The following is a 17,024-nucleotide window of genomic DNA, read 5'->3' as shown; positions in this document are numbered from 1 at the left end:
TTTTTTTTAAATGGCGTGGCAGATGTGTCAGGCGTGGCAGACGTGGTAGTTGACGTGGCAGCTGACGTGGGGGAGAGTGTGTTACACTCACCAAAAAAGGGTTTAAAATGTTGCTTTTTAGTGGGTTCAGGGTCCAAATGACAAACATGTTAGTAGAAGTGTCCAACTTACAAAACCGACATAGTACAGGAGTCCAGAAGGTCATTTTACCTTTAATTAAATAGACTACAAGTTTTCTTTAGGGAAATGACTCACTTTTGAATATTAAAATTTAAAAGTTACAAATTAGTTCACAAATCACCAACTTATAGAATTTAAACAAAACTTCTCCCACCAAAATCTTTTAAAAAATTTACATATTAATTCAAAACCTGATTTACAATGGACAGATCTATTATCGATCTGACCTATGCATGGACAGATTGATTATCGATCCGAACAATATATGGAGAAATCGATTGTCAATCCAACCGATACATGGACAGATCGATTGTCGATCCAACAGATCGATTGTCGATCCAACAGATCGATTATCGATTCAACAGATTATAGTAATTAGTCCGACAAATTAATCATCGATCTTTTTTATCCAATCGATCACATATATATACACATTGTTTTCTTTAGAAAAAAATGGTACTAAAAGTAAAAAAGGTCCGAAAAAACTTACAATTTAGGAGGAAACAGAACATTTAGAAATAAAATATTAGCTTCAAAATGAAAAAAGTTGAAGAATCGATAAGCTTTCAATAAGAACGGACTAGGAAGGAGAAGAAAGTTGGAGGGAAAAAAGTAAATTGAATTTGAAAAATTGGGTTAGGATTTTATGTTTCAAGTATATTTGTAAGTAGCTCCCATAGTTTTTAATATGTTAATATAGTTCAATTCTTTATTATAGTTATTTTTATTTGTATAAATAACATAAATACTATCTTTTTGGATGTAATTACACTCTCCCACTTTTTTAATTACTTTACTCTCTCTCCCTATTAATATACATAACATAGCCAACATATACTTAACATTCTGCGTATATATTGGAATTTTTGTAATATGTTTAGGGAGTTGAGATTTTTTATAATATTGAAAACATAAGTTGTGTATTTGTGTAATTTTTAGTTGCTAATTGAATACTTGAAGAGGGCTATTAACCAAATTTTCAAAGATAAGACATGGACAAAAGTACATAACATGTTACATCTGCTCTTTGTTGGCTCCTTATTTTAAAATGGAGTGAAAAGAACACCAGCCAACTAAAATCAGCTATAGTTGAGAATTCGGATTATTTGGGAGATCACCCAAAAGAAGTGATGCAACAACAAACCTAATGTAAACCTATTTATGGACAACAATCTTTAGCCCAGCAGAACAGAAGGAGCAGAATAGGAGTTAAAGACGTTCGTCAAATTGTCTTGGCACTCCTAAAACATTTTTCTGATTAAGCCTTTTACTTGGCATTCTTATGCCAAAAAGTTACTGGCATTCTTATGCCAAAAAGTTATTGGCATTCTTAGGATTTTTAACTACTCTAACATTGCTATAAAACCGTTTTAGGTCTTTGATAGCCCTTTCCTCTATCTGTATTGAACGCATAGATAAAGGTGTCTCAGTTTCTGGTCTGAACCAGCGACTCGGACAACTAGATTCTGATGCTGAGCCTTGACCAGTCATCACAGAGAAGCCAGTGGTTCTCGTCTTTGGACTATGAGAGAGAGCCAATGGTTGCTTTCCCTACAGAAAAAGATTAGACAGATATAATCTTGTCATGAACTAAAGATATGTATGGATTAGGGATTCTGAATTCAAATGCAGTTATAAACTGACCAACAAATCAAAATTAGTTAGAAACCTGCAGCGCTTACATATTCCAATGATATCCTTCAATAGTTTACTTTTCTAAACCTCAAATCAAGTGAAACTGGAAACAACTTTCTAAGCAAAATACAAAAGAGAACATCAAGAGATTAAATGTAAAAGGTGAAGTGGAATGTATTTAGAGATGAAGAAACACTATCTGGGACAAGGATTTCAATCCTATTAGGAAAACGCGCAAATTCCAATTGCCTTTTATCACAGACAAAATAGTTACTCTAGACTAAAGGGCCTATGTTAACTGTATAGGTAAACAAACAAACAGCAGTATAGACCAGGCATGCAAGATAACTGCAATACAACATACATAAACATATAGTACTATGCAACATGGATGTTCAGATGTCCAATATTTCTTTCTGTAAACTTGTGCACATTCTGCCTTCGGCACAGGGAGACAAGGGAGGGTAGCGAATAACCAACCTGCTGCAGTTGGATGTCCCTGAGAGAGGGATGTAAGCAAGGAGGTGTTCCGGAGGCAGCCCAAGGAGGGGTGTTCTTTTCCACATCAGAGACAGATGCTGCTTGCGACATGGGAATTGGGCTGGATTGTATAAAAGCACTCAACCGTAATTTACCACCACTACTGTCACCAGAGGGATCTTCTACTGGGTCTCTGAGTTTTAAGGGCTTCATGTCTATTACCTTGCTCTGCTCATCCTGTATTTCTCGAAGAGATGCAGAGCATTTCGCAACCTTAGCACCACCCCAAGCAGGGCCTTCACTTGTTTGCACAAATGGTGGCGGAATTACAACTTTAGAAACATCATCATCAAGAGCACCACTTAGAAACATGGAGAGTCCACCTTTTCTATTCTTCTTTTTTGATGCTACAGCTGATGAACGGTTACTATTACATGTGCTTCCAAGGTGTCTCTGGATGACAAAGGGAGAATCTTTTGCATCTAGATTGCCAGCAGCTCCTTCCAAACCTTTGTAGTCATCCTACAATTGGAAGAAAAATATTAAGACGTGATAATACAAATGACTTCCGGATTGCTACAGAGGATGCTTACAGGTCAACAGACACTACTTTTTGATGGCTATCAAAAGGCGTCCATTGGATGATTATGATGATCAAAGAGGCTCAAGGGACGTTAGAGAGGCCAAGGGAAGGCAAAACGGAGCTAGAAAGCCTCCGAAAGAGGACATGCCCTCCATCCGCTTTGGAGATGCGCCCAACCCGCTCTAGATCCGCTAGAGCGGGTCAAAACAGCCCACTACACCCTTGGGATGCGTCCCACATGCGCCCTATATGCTCAAGCATCTGCCTAATGGGCTTCTATATGTTTTTCTTTCCTAAATGGGTCACTTTTGGGCCCATATGATGTAATAACTTAGCCTAGATTATAAATAGGACTTCTCTTTCATTTAGTAGGCGGTAGCTTTTGATGAATTATGAATGTAAACTCTATTGAGAGTATGAGGCAAGCTTGGATTAGCTTGTGTTGATACTTTTTTTAGAAACGTGGGTTGCTTGGAATCGATTCTCTCGATGTCCACGTACGATTTAGGTGCTTTGTTGGGTATATTGATTGAGGGTTTAGGGTTTGATATACCCTTTATTTGCTTCCAATTTCTTTCACTGTGTCTATCTTACTACCTTTTCATTTTATCTTCATCTTCGTCTTCGTATCTTAGTTGTAGTTTTAGATTCAATAGTTAGTTCGTGTATCATTTGATATCAGAGCCGAGCTTGATTCGTTCCTACAAAGTCAATCTTGGGTTTGTTATCTTGAAAATCCACAAAAGATAGAAGTGTCAGAATTGAAAATCCCAAAAAAATACTTTTTCACGTTTTTAGCCCTACGTCAAAATTTGAGTTTTTGATTGTGTTTTTTCTTGTGTTTCTAGTGTTAGATTTGTGTTCTGTAACACTATAGGAGTCTAGGGTTCAAATTTGAGCTTAATTGGAGTTCAATTGAGTGAGTTATCATTGTTAAGAGCTTGAACTTGAAGAATGAGAACGAGAAACAAAAATCTGGAAAAATTGGTTGTGAATTTGGACAAAATGACGTGTGGAATATGTTTATAAGGTTGAAAAGAGCCTTGGGTCAAAATTTCATCGCATTCCGATCATCGGTTCAAGAGTTAAAGGTTTTTGAAGTTTTGGTGTTCTTGAGGAAGATTCAAATCTTCATCTTGAATTCTTATTAAAATGTGGTGTTTGATTCAAAAATAGGGAAGAAAAGTGGTGAAAAGGTGTTTGTACAAAGGCATCTAAGAAGATCCTAAGGATATTCCACAAGAGAGTACAAAGGAGGGACCATTTGAAGGGCATTTTTGGCCATTCAAGGACCAAGGGGCGGACAACTTGTGCTTGAGGTGCGCCCAAGTTGTGGCCACACCCCAAACGCATCACAAGGCAGTAGCCAAGGCTCTAAGCTACTCCCCACCTGCTGCAGCAGCCCCAACGCAGCCCCCCACCCCCACCCCCACCCCCAAAAAGAAAAAACACAGATCACTCTAATTCAACGCAAGGCAGCCCCAAACACATTTCAACACTCCTCCAACATCAATTCAACTTCTAAAACACATCTCAACACATTAAAAACTCCATTACTCGAGGTTCGATTCTTAGTTTCAAGTTCTTGATTCTTAAATCTCTTCTTTGATTCTTAAACTACTCATCAACTAGTAATTCATCTACTAAGTTGATTGATTAGTTCTTGAGTCCTTTCTTTCGTCGTCCTACTTTTCTTTCAAGCTTTTCTCTTTTGAATTCGTTGTTAGTTCTTGACTCAAGTCCATACATATTTTTTTCTTTGAGTCGTTTCAAACAAGGATCTATTCCGACCTAAAGCCACAATCGGTACCAAGCAATCTCATTGGAGTACAAACGAGCTATCAAAACTTGCGACACCAATTGAGTGACAAACAAAGGTGTGAATTTTGAGAGCTTATGAGGTTGATTTCCTAACCTTTAACTTGTTTGTTGTTTTTGTTTTGTTTTAGCATTTCTTTTGTTAGGTACAATGGCATCAAAAGAAGATAATCCAAGTGCTTCGGGAGGGATAAATTTGGAAGCTATAATGGCGGCTATATTGAGTGTGAAACAAGATGTTAATGCTATGGATAGCCGATTAGGATTTCTTGAAAGGAGTGTGACTAATATGGATGGTCGGATGGGTAACATGAAGAGTTCTCTCTCAAGGAGGGTGGACACTTTGGAAGTTCGTCTAGACTCCTCCCACTCAACTCCTCAAAACTACCATGCCTCCTCTAGTGGACATGCTCTCAACACCTCCACTACTATAACTCCGAAAACACTTCACCAAATGCTCAATCCACCTAGACAAGTACATGAACCCATCATCCAAACTTGCTAATTACCCAAATAACCAAAATCGCCTTCGTGCACTACAACCCCAATTCAATCAAGCCCATTAAGAAGCTTTAGAAACTGGGAACCCACTTCCAAATACCCCAAGAACTACCTAAAACCCCACATAACCAAAACCACCCACCTCAAATCCCGGCTAACCACAATCAAACAATACAAATTGAGGATGAAGGAAGAGAGAACCTTATGGAAGAGGTGACGAGTTGGATGAAGTGGCTCTCTTTGCAGAATTTGTACGAACTAGAAGAGGAGCTCACGGGGGAGGACATAGAGGATGAGGAGAAAGATTTGGTCCGGTTCCACATGGAAAAGGAAACTTGGGAAACCGTCCCCAAGTTGAAGAAGATCATCAATGGGATCAAGGAGGTAATATGGGCCGAGATACGGGTCTTAACTCAAATCAAGATCACTTTCCTACCTTTAAAGGAACTAGTGCTCCATCTATCTACCTATCTACCTTGATTGAGAAATACAATGCAATAAGATTTTCCAACTCAATGAGTTAACCGGACACAAGAAAGCCACCCACGCAATTGCTCAACTTGAAGGGTATGCTTCTACTTGGTGGGAGACAAAAAGGGTGCAAAGAGAAAGAAATGGTAATCCCGACCTTCCGAATTGGGATGAATTAAAGGAACTCATGAGAAAGAGGAATGTTACAAAAAGGTTCAAGCAAGAACAATTAACAAGGCTCTACAATTTGAGACAAGGAGGTAGAGGTGTGGAAGACTATTATGAGGAGTTTCAAAACTTGATCCTTCGTCTTGAGATTGTCGAACCCCCAAATCATTGTATTGCTCGGTTAAAAGGTGGTTTAGATTATGAAGTTGTTTCTCAACTAGTTGTCCATAAGTTTGACCGATTAGAAGATCTTGTTGAAGCGGCCATTGAGGTTGAAAGGAACAACAATGCCAAGAAGTCCTTAATAAAGGTTACAATTCTTCTACTTCCTCCGGATGGAACAAGCACAAAGATTTCGACAAGTCCTTAGAGAAGAAGCCCGTTGAGAAGGCAATCCAAAGGTATCCACCAAGGAATGAAGGTAATTCTTCTAATCCTAATTCTAAAGGTATTACTTGGTTGGGATCATAAGGCTAGTGAATGTCCCAACCGAAGGAACATAGTATTGGTGGAGGGTGATCCTTACTTTGTTAGGGATAAGGTGACCAAAAATGATGGTGGTGAGGAAATCCCTCAAGAGGATAATGACCTTAGAAGTGAAGGGGAATTAGCGGAAGTCGAAGAGGATTTAGTGTACCTTGTGGATTGATTATGAAAGTTCCCAATGAAGATGTTTGGCCCGAAAAAGGAGAGGTCTTGAATCTTAACCTCATGATGAGGATGATGAGGAGGGATATGAATGGAGAAGATGAGGAGTTTTGGGATAAGAAAGAGAGCTTAGTGACAAACCCAAGCCCTTGTTATTCACTAAATTTGGCACTAGCATAAGAGAATAAGTTCACATGGTGCAAGTTTAGAAGGCAAGAGAGTAAGCTCAAGTCTTTGCTCCAGAGGTATGTACCTACCCCTCTTATTTCTAGTTTCCCTTGAAATCATGATGACATTTACCCTAGAGTAGATAATGTTATAAAGATATTTGACTTAAAACCCTACCTAGATGGTGTTGATGTCTCTTGGAATGACTTGAATATGCATAAAATGGTGGCTCTTTCTTGGAAGGTTGTTCGAGTGAAAGGGATGTGGGGTTCTTAAGTTGTTTGTTCTTACCTTCATATGATCTTGTTCTTGGTAGCACCTTAAAGTAATCATAACTCTTGTCATTCCATTTTCTTCGCTTTGATTCTACCCTTAGTTGTTCCAACATGTGATGATTTGTTTGGTAACATCGTTAATGGAATTAACTTAGGAGAATTTATTGATGCTTATCATAGCCAATACCTTTGCACTTTAAATGTTGACTTCTCTTCTATTATCTTGAAGGATGTTTGGTTATATATGAAATGGGGTCTCCTTGGCATAGATGTTTTGATTTTAACCCATGTGCCAACCCTCGTGCCTTGAGGAAATATTGTTTGTGTTTTCTTCTCTTGTGTTTTAAGGTTGTAGATTCGAGGACGAATCTTCTTCAAGAAGGAGAGGATGATAAATCCAAATGGCCTCCAGATTGCTAGAGAGGATGCTTACGGGTTAAGAGACACTTGATGACTTCTTGATGGCTATCAAAAGGCATCTATTGGATGATTATGATGATCAAGGAGGCTCAAGGGACGTTAGAGAGGCTAAGGAACGGGGCTAGAAAGCCCCCGAAAGAGGACATGCGCCCCATCCGCTTTGGAGATGCGCCCAACCCGCTCTAGATCCGCTAGAGCAGTCAAAACAGCCCACTACACCCTTGGGATGCGCCCCATGTATGCCCCATATGCTCAAGGATGTGCCCAATGGGCTTCTATGTGTTTGTCTTTCCTAAATGGGTCACTTTTGGGCCCATATGATGTAATAACTTAGTCTAGATTATAAATAGGATTTCTATTTCATTTAGTAGGTAGCTTTTGAAGAATTATGAATGTAAACTCTATTGAGAGTGTGAGGCAAGATTGGATTAGCTTGTGTCGATACTTTGTTTAGAAACATGGGTTGCTTGGGAATCGATTCCCTTGAGGTCTACATACGATTAAGGTGCTTTGTTAGGTATATTGATTGAGGGCTTTAGGGTTTGATATACCCTTTATTTGCTTTCAATTTCTTTCATTGTGTCTATCTTACTACCTCTCCATTCTATCTTCATCTTCGTATTCTTATCTTAGTTGTAGTTTTCAATTCCGTAGTTAGTTCGTGTATCAAGACTTCAAAATCAAGAAGTAAATCAGAGTACAAAAATTCAACGATCTAATCAAAGCAGCTTCGATGCATAAAGATTATAGGGGTTTTGCTGAAATGACTTGTTAGAGACCACAAATCTCATAATAATACCTCCTCAAACTAGTGGTGATACATTTTTAAGTCAAATAACAAGATTCAGTTATTACTAGAATTTAAAAGTAGTTAAATAGCAGGTTCTCAATATAAAGGCATAATGCATAAACGTGCCCTTTAACTTGCGCCAACTTGCCTCTATAGCCTCCAACTTTGGATGCGCACAAGTAAGCACTTAAACTTGTATAAAGTTGAACAAGACATGTTCGTCTTACGTGGCATAATTGATAATACATGTAGAACGTCACGTAAGACCCAGTATTGCCACATAAGGTGCCACATAGGACGCATGATTCTATTTGTTCAACTTTATACAAGTTTTAAGTGCCTACTTGTGCACATCCAAAGTTGGAGGACATAAATGCCAGTTGAAGCCAAGTTAAAGGGTACGTTTATGTATTATGCCCAATATAAAATGTAATGCATAAAATACTGCAGCAAACCAGGCGCAGCTGTAACCGCTAACAAATAATCTGACACTATAACCTGGTTATCTTAGGCAATGAAAAGATAGTTCCCACTTTTCATCTTCATCAGATTAATACCCTTCAACATCTTCAAATGAAGAACCTTACAAAATAGATGAAACTTTAACTTGGTTCAAGTGGACACGGAGCATAGATTACTGTCTTCCAATCACAATCACAGAAGGGATTGAACAAATACAAAAGTATAAAACCTCACCTCATACTGGACTTCAGGAACAATCAAGGCACCTTTTCTGGGGCTGGGTTCAGCACTCTCAGATTGAGCAGACACTACCTCCACTGGTGCTGCCTTTTGTTTGCTCTTTCTCCTTTGCTTCTTAGGTACGTGCACTTTGTTACTCCCTTTTCCATCAGCAAGAACAGACGACGATACCGTTGATTGGAGCGTTCCTACAGGGACACCAAGCTCAGCAAGTGACTTCTCCAATGCAGACCTTGTCTGAAGCTTAGCAATTTGCTGGTCGTCAAGAGTCTGCCCCTTGAAGCGCTTCACTTCAAGCATCTCAATCTGCTGCAACTTCTTCCGGAAAGATCGTACCTGTTTCAGAACCCCTTCTTTCATTTCATCAGACTGTGGGAAGTTATCAAATATCTGGTCTCTTGCTTGTCTCAACATTGGCCTGCTTGTACAGTTATCACGCGTTCTAAGTGACTCAATATCATCATTATCTTCTTCACTGTCTACAATGGCAGGGAAGGGGGCAGTAGGAGTTGGAAGCCGGCGATAACTCCAGGGTTCAGATGACTTCATATCCCATGCTTTCTCAAGCATAACCAATACATCAAGTGAAGTATTTGCAACTGCATGGCCTGAGACTGTGAATATATAATCAAGATTGCGGATTGCAATATCCTGCAAAAAAAAACCACATACCTTCTGTAAGAGCTGTCCACAGAGTCTTTAATAATAAGTAATATAGGAAGCACCTGTAACCTACTAACAGGCCAGCAAATTACAGATCTTGGCACACTAATGCATGTAAGATTGTAAAATTAAAAGAAAAAGAATTAAAAGGTTAAGCAAAGACTCCGGAATCTAAAGAGCAATTGTAAAGAATACAGAGTCAATAAAGAAATCTACCACTTCATTTGTATTTATATCATGTTTTACAGCCAATTACAATCCACCAACAAATTTGAAGTCAAGTGCATAGCAATTAAAAGAGGGCTGGGCCTCAAACGCATAGCAATTAAAAGCGGGCTGGGCCTCAAAACCAAAAACAATCTGAACAAAAAGTTGATAAGACAACAGGTTAACATTTTTTTTTTTTTAAAGCCTGTCCACATTTTATTTCAAAAGAAGCCTTTCCAACTAAGTGACTGCTCATTGGAAGAAAATAGGATGGTAAGCAGATCTGATACAACTTTTATTTTGGACTTCCCTCCACTTCACTACCCACAATTAGTGGTGACAAACGAACGGATCGGGTCGAATATGAGTCAATTGAAAATGGGTAAAATACCTGACTCGACCTATATTTGTAATGGATAAATATGAGTTTACTCAATGGATAATATGGGAAAATATGGATACACATATTCTAGTAGGGATCCTATTAAAAGCTTCAAAACCAAATTGTCTTACCCCCCCCCCCCCACCCCCCCCCCCCCACCCCCACCTCCACACACACAAAAAAAAATTAAATTTGTTTTTTAAAAAAAAAAATAATTGTTTTCTCATGTGACACCCTAACATGGCCCCCCAAACTCCTACCAGCCCACCCCACCCCCCCCCCCCAAAAAAAAATAATTTTTTTAATTTGTTTTATAAAAAGAATCTAAATTTTTTTATTACCAACCTCCCACCCACAATTTTTTTATCGCCCCTCACCCCCACTCAATCCCTCAAAAAAATGCATTTTTTTTAATTTGTTTTTAAGAAAAAAAAAATTTAACTACTTCACCCCACCCCGAAAAATGTTACTTTTCTTTAATTACCACCACTCCCTACCCGACATCCATTTTCCTACCCATTTTTAAATGAGTAATATGAGTTCTATTCATATTTAATCCATCGTACCCAACCCATTTAAGATGGGTTAATTTGAATGGATGCCCATATAAATTAACCATTTTGCCACCCCTACCCACAATCTCTTTTTTGAGTCAGGTGACTTTGACAAATCTGTCTCCCAGTGAACAAATCTTTAACCAGGAATGACTCTTAAAACATGTAGGCTTTCAAGCAGTTTTGTTTGTTAACATGGACTATTGTTCCAGAAAGGGCAGAGAACCAATACTCTACCAACATGGCTCTAGCAGCCGCCAAAGAGAAGCGAAAAGAAGAAAAAAGAACTTTTAGAAGCAAGAGGCAGACTGATAATCACATTTTGTTTAATCTTAATAAATTATATTGGAGAACAAGCGCCTAACCCTGAATCTTTTAGCAAATAGAACTACAGAAAACAGTCACGATTTTTTTTATTAACCTTGGTGTCCGAGCCAGCTTTCGCGCACCCCGACTAAATCCACGGGATACCTGTCACCTCCCACCAGCAAGAGATATGAGTGTTTCTATGAGGTAACACTATCCACCAAGGCTACGGCGGATGAGAAAAATCACCTAGTGTCTTTTTGTCTCTGCAGGTATTTGCACCTGAGACAGGTTCTCAACCCACTTCATTGACCACTAGGCCATACACATTACCCTTGGGTACAAAAAGGTCGCGAGATTTTAGAACTTGCTACTATTATAATTGATATCTACTCTATCCGGTACTCTTCTCTTGTGTCAAAGTGTAGGGTAGTGTGGTGAAGTTCAGCCTCGAGGAAAAAAGGAAGAATTTACACTTTCAAGAAATAGATTTTGGTCCTTTATGGCGCTTTCAACCCGCCAAAATGGAAGGCTTTGCACGGTATCCAACTGGAGAATCTCCTTAAGGTGCAAAACATAAGTACTGCCACTACGTGTTTCTCCCTTTGGAGAGATGATGAGCCCCCTGACATAAACTTTCTAACTTAATAATTCCTGAACCATATTACTACATCATAATCTCTCTTTAACAAAAGATCAAAGATGACGCACACAGAGGGAGTCAATAAGAAAATACCTCGCAGTGTTTCCTTAGATCTTCAGCCCCAATTGAATCCGAAATTTCCAGCAGTTGCATAGCATTCCGTGGCTCCAACAAATGCTCTGCAGTCGCCATCTCACAAAGGCTCTTTAAGGTAGGTGCATTATGGTTTTTGACATTGTCTTTTTCTGAGATAAAGAGAACTTCCTCTGACTCAACCTCATCAAACACAAAACCCTCATTGAGTTCATCTGGATCACTTTTCATCTTCTGCTTGGGCATAGAATGATCCTTCGACATATTAGGTGGGTAAACAGGATGATATAGAGAAGTAATGATCAACAAATGGGTCTCCCCAACGGAAACTGACGTCGCCTTTTTAACCCCATGTAGCCGAGTTAAAATAAGTGGTTTCTCCTTTCCTTTCTTCCCATCCCACACATACACATCACCTGCCACAGTAACAGCAGCTATCCAATATTTCCCAGCAGAGATGCACACTACATTTGTACCACATAGTGAATAGAACTACAAATAATTAAGATATGTTAGGCATTATTCACGCAGCGATACAAACACTACACACAACATAGACAGCAGCTAAAACCTGTTGACAATGCAGATCAGGATCAGATGACACCCAGTACAATAATGTGCCATCCTCTGTAAGAGCCATACTATGTGTAGCACCAGCAGCTATTGCAACCACATGAAGACTTTCCTTACGATGGAACTTCAACTGAATGGTGCCTATCTTTTTCAGGATCCGGCCAATCACAACTCTCTTCGGAGTAACAAGCAGGTGACCCCATGTGAAAACCTCTCCATCAGATCCAAGAACTATTGTGTGATACTTAGCTGCAGCAACTCCAACAAAGGCCTTTCCCTTCAGATACTCAACTACCCTTGGAGCATAGTTAGACGCCGAGTTAGATGTTCCATAGCCTAGCTGACCCTCCTTATTGCATCCCCAAGTGAAAACCTCACCCAAGTCAGAAACTACAGCAGTGTGCTTGTTTGCTGCAGCTAGAGCAACTACTTTTGATCTCAGTGAACTCACTCTACGAGGTGTAGGTTGAGTATCTACAGAAGCATACCCAAGTTGACCCTCTGTGAATCATCACTAAATGAATCAATATGCAGTAGGCATGAAAGCCAAAACCATATTAACTGCAAGGACACTTGTTACAAATACCCGTTCCTATGCACTAAATTACAACCAACAAGGAAGTATGAAAATCTTGATATACCTAATAACATGAAGGACATAAGCATTGGCAGCAATATTAGCTGCTTGGGATAACTGACAGAATTGGTAAATATGGCAATGTGAATATCAGAAAAGGATACCTCTGTTGGAACCCCAAGTGAAAACCTCTCCAGCCTCTGTTGCAATAACAGTGTGATGTTTAGCTGCAGCAACAGCTTTCACTCGACGTGCCCCTAAACCGGAGATCACCTTCCGAGGAGTTATTACAGCTGCTTGGCCACTGGAAGAAGAAGAAAGAATATACATTGACAAACACACTTGTAGCTTGACACCGTGAAAGAAACCAACCTATACTGCTATCATGAGAAAATCTAAGTAGCAGGGTTGAAGAACAGAGAGAGCAATAGAACACAAAATAATCACATTAAAACATACAGGGTTTAAGTAAAATACTCATTTCGTTTCAATTTTAAGTGTACTAGTTTAACTAAGCGCAGTGTTCAAGAAAATAAAGGAGACTTGAATCTTGTGATCTTAAACTAAAGATGTATGTAATGTACCAAAATGCTCATTGAATCTTGTGGTATTAAACATGCCATGTAGAATATTGGATTTAAGGAGTTGCTAAATATAAAAAGAGAAATTCTTTTTTAAACTGACTAAAATGAAAGTAAGACTCTTAAATTGAAACCCAGGGAGTACTATTCTGTCAAATGTTATGATAATTCTTCCTAATAATAACTTGATATTGCACGACAAAATACAGCTATACACGAAATTCCTCTCTATAAACAGAAAAAAACATATTGCTGGATCATTCATGACAATCAAAAACTTTCCTCTTATTCAGGTTACCTATGTATATCAAAGTCAGGGTGCCCGAGACGGCCACCTCGTCCAAAACCCCAAGTATAGAGTTCTCCACAGGCAGTGACGGCGGCACTATGAAATTTAGCTGCAGAAACCAACTTAATGACTGACCCATGGAGAGAATCAACTTTACAGGGTAACTTTTGAAGGTGTGCGTTTCCAGTCCCTAATTGATAATTCACACCACTGCCCCAGCTGAAAACCTCCGTAGCAGCTAAAAGGATAAAAAAAATGCAAAAGACAAAGAAAGTCAACCTATCCACTTCAAAAAAAATTATTGACAGTTAAAGAAATAAAAATTTCTTCACAACAACAATAACAACATCTACCTGAATTATTCTTTTCAATGCCCAGCAAATCAGTTCCTGATAACAAATCAATAGGAGTTCTAGATTTGGTGTCTTCCAGAATGATAGAAGCACGAGACTGGAGAAGGATGCTGGCAACAGCAAGATGACCAAAATGCAGGGCGCGATGAAGGCTACTCCATCCCGATTCCCAATCCTGATAAGCTAAACATACACTTCATTAGACAAATGTACAATTGTACATTAAGCTTTCAAAACAGACAAGATTGGACTGAAAAAACAGACACCTTCGGCAATCGATAACCATTTCTTTTTAGGTCAGAGGTCCATAACCATTCTACTGTACTGCTAAGAAATACAGCACGACTGGAACCCTTCCGTGTTTTATTTTCTGAACCTTATCTGGATTGTGACATATATTTTCTCTCTAACATGTCAAGAAAACAAAATTGATACAACGTTGAGGACCATGCCACTTGGTTGTCCGCTCAAATAAGTCCCTACATCATTCAAGTTACATTGATCTTCCAATGCCACGGAAAATGCAGTTTTTTGTTCATTTTTACCCCTAGTAGGAGCTTACCTGAACAAATTCCCAAGACAGACATCAACAAATGCACATGATTGATAAGATATACCAAATACCACTCCACAGTTAGCAACTCAACATTATATGATGTTTTAGTGAAAACTTAAAAAATACAAAAACACCACGGCCAATATATTTATCAAAATCCCATAAGAGGGTAAACGGAGTTGCCAAATTAGCCATATGAGAAGAAGCACACTTAGAAACATATAATCAAATAACTATGACATGATTACATTGATGTTTTAGAATGTTGTCCACCACATCGAAGAAACATGCCAGTGATTTTCCAAAAAGGGAGAAATGAAGGGAAAAGCAAAAAAAAAAGTAAGTAAGTACGCACCCTATCACGTGGCGGCGGCAGCATGCATGTATAAATAACATTATAAAATAGAGAGGACCGAAAGGATCAGAAGACTAACATACCCTAACATTAGGGTCTGCACCCGCAGCAAGGAGCCTCTTAACTATTGGGATGTGATTTCTCCAGGTTGCAATATGAAGAGGTGTAAGGCCAAAGGCATTCCTAAAATTGATATTTCCTCCGTTCTTCTTAAGGAATGCCAAAGAAGAATCAACATCAGCTACAGACCCATCTCGCACTGCAGCCCACAGATCTTTGGAGAATCCACCAAATGAAAATTTCCTAGCAGGAATGTGCTGCTTCTGGCATGATAAAAGAACTACTTCCTCCATTAGGTGATATAAGTTAGTCTCTATCTTTTGGATCTCTTATAAAGTTAGCAACTGTCACTACCACTCACAACAGCAAAAACCTTTTTCCAAAATAATAGGCTAGTGAATATAATGTTGAAAGTTAAATCAGATCAAGACATCTTAATCTTGTCATACAACAGGCTAAATCTATGTGTTTTTTAGAAAGCCATCTCCATCCACACCTCCCACTTGAATGAATATACCCACAAAAGTAGTCTCTGGTATAGCCTGTCAAAGAAAATACCCAATAAGAATTCCAAATTCTTCGACATAGAATATAAGGCACGTAGCAGGACCATCTTGAAGAAGAAGACTGATAATTATTTACAATAAAACATGAATGTACGTGTGTGTGTGAGGGAGAGAGAGAGCATTAAGACAGATAATAATTTTGCATCAACCAGCAAAACCACAGAAAGAGAGACACACAGTAAAAAGAGATCTTTATGCCAGAAAAAAAAAAGAATACGACGCCACTTTGCAACCTTTCTTTTTTCAAACAAACAATGTCTGAATTATAAATGATGTACATCTTTCTCAGGCCTAATAATTTTAGGTCATCTAAACCAGTATTCTTCTTCTTAAATCATAACATCAAGTTTACACTTCAGATCAAACCAAATGACTCTAACCTGAACAATGTATTTACTCATGGTAGCATAAATGCTCAATGACTATCTCATCAGTCCAAATGATCAAATCCACGTATATACATAAATTAACAAATACTTCTCTTTAGTAAAATACAAGACTATAAATTATAATGTTCTGATTGATGGTCGGGTGGGAGAGATTGGGGGTTTAATGACTTAATCATGTACCAAAACGTAATACAATTAGTCAAAACAGATATTTGAACATAAAAAGTAGATAGATATACTTTGAGGAGATACTGGAGATACTTCATGAGGCGCCCTGCCCCGCCCCTGCCCCCAATGTGCCCGGTTGAACCCACAGTAAGTGTAAGATAACATTCAGCCAAGCTGAGTAACTCTCCACCATTTCAGAATGTCTAACTTTGCAATACAGACAAAAAGTCAAATCTCTAAGCACCAAATCAGAACAAACAGATTGCTACATACAAGAACTTGGATCAGAAGCCATCACCATCCTCCGAAAAAAACACGCAAAGCAAAACTTCAACAGTAGATTCCCAAAAATAAAAGCAAGAGCGGTCCTTAGTAGGTAAAACCAAAAACCCAGATTAAAATTCACGAGGATATGCAACAAAAGCGTCACCTTTGACTGGTTGGATGAAAACAGGAAAGGTTCCCAATTAGCAAAAACTTTCCTCTCCCTTTTCTCTCTCAAAATATGGATAACTATTGAAGTTATGGAGGTGATCAACAGTGTGAGAGATTTTACATTTTTCTATATAATTTTTTCTTTTCTTTTCTATATAATAGTCTATATACCCTAATTATCTAATTTACTATATTACCCCTAATTAATTATTATAATTTATTTATATATATTAGAATTAATAATATTTTTTTATTATATTATTCCTAATTAATTATTATAAATTATTCATATATTAAAATTAATAATATTTAATTAAAAAATAAATATTTATAACATTTGTTTCAGCTGCTTTAACCGTAATTTTACTATATTATTCCTAATTAATTATTATAAATTATTTATTATTAAGAAATTAATAATATTAAATTAAAAAA

At 38.2% G+C, this 17,024-nt stretch overlaps 1 protein-coding gene across 2 annotated transcripts; it reads right to left on the bottom strand.

The window, feature by feature from the left end:
* Nucleotides 1-1,173: 1,173 nt before the first annotated feature.
* Nucleotides 1,174-16,722, bottom strand: LOC107858503. Of its 2 annotated transcripts, none has more exons than XM_047397310.1 (10): nucleotides 16,226-16,722; nucleotides 15,055-15,573; nucleotides 14,061-14,235; nucleotides 13,717-13,945; nucleotides 13,002-13,141; nucleotides 12,259-12,761; nucleotides 11,688-12,179; nucleotides 8,834-9,490; nucleotides 2,296-2,817; nucleotides 1,174-1,731 (listed from the first exon to the last, which is right to left on the bottom strand). In XM_047397310.1, the coding sequence occupies exons 2-10, from the start codon at nucleotides 15,322-15,324 to the stop codon at nucleotides 1,486-1,488; spliced, it is 3,234 nt and encodes a 1,077-aa protein (XP_047253266.1). In that variant the 5' UTR covers nucleotides 15,325-15,573; nucleotides 16,226-16,722; the 3' UTR covers nucleotides 1,174-1,485. The 2 variants fall into 2 exon arrangements, with proteins under 2 accessions (XP_047253266.1, XP_047253268.1); XM_047397312.1 differs by having other exon boundaries at nucleotides 16,585-16,720.
* Nucleotides 16,723-17,024: the final 302 nt, after the last annotated feature.

This window comes from Capsicum annuum, chromosome 1 (genome assembly GCF_002878395.1).
Source record: "Capsicum annuum cultivar UCD-10X-F1 chromosome 1, UCD10Xv1.1, whole genome shotgun sequence".
NCBI lineage: Eukaryota > Viridiplantae > Streptophyta > Magnoliopsida > Solanales > Solanaceae > Capsicum > Capsicum annuum.
This window is presented reverse-complemented; position numbering and strand designations above follow the sequence as displayed.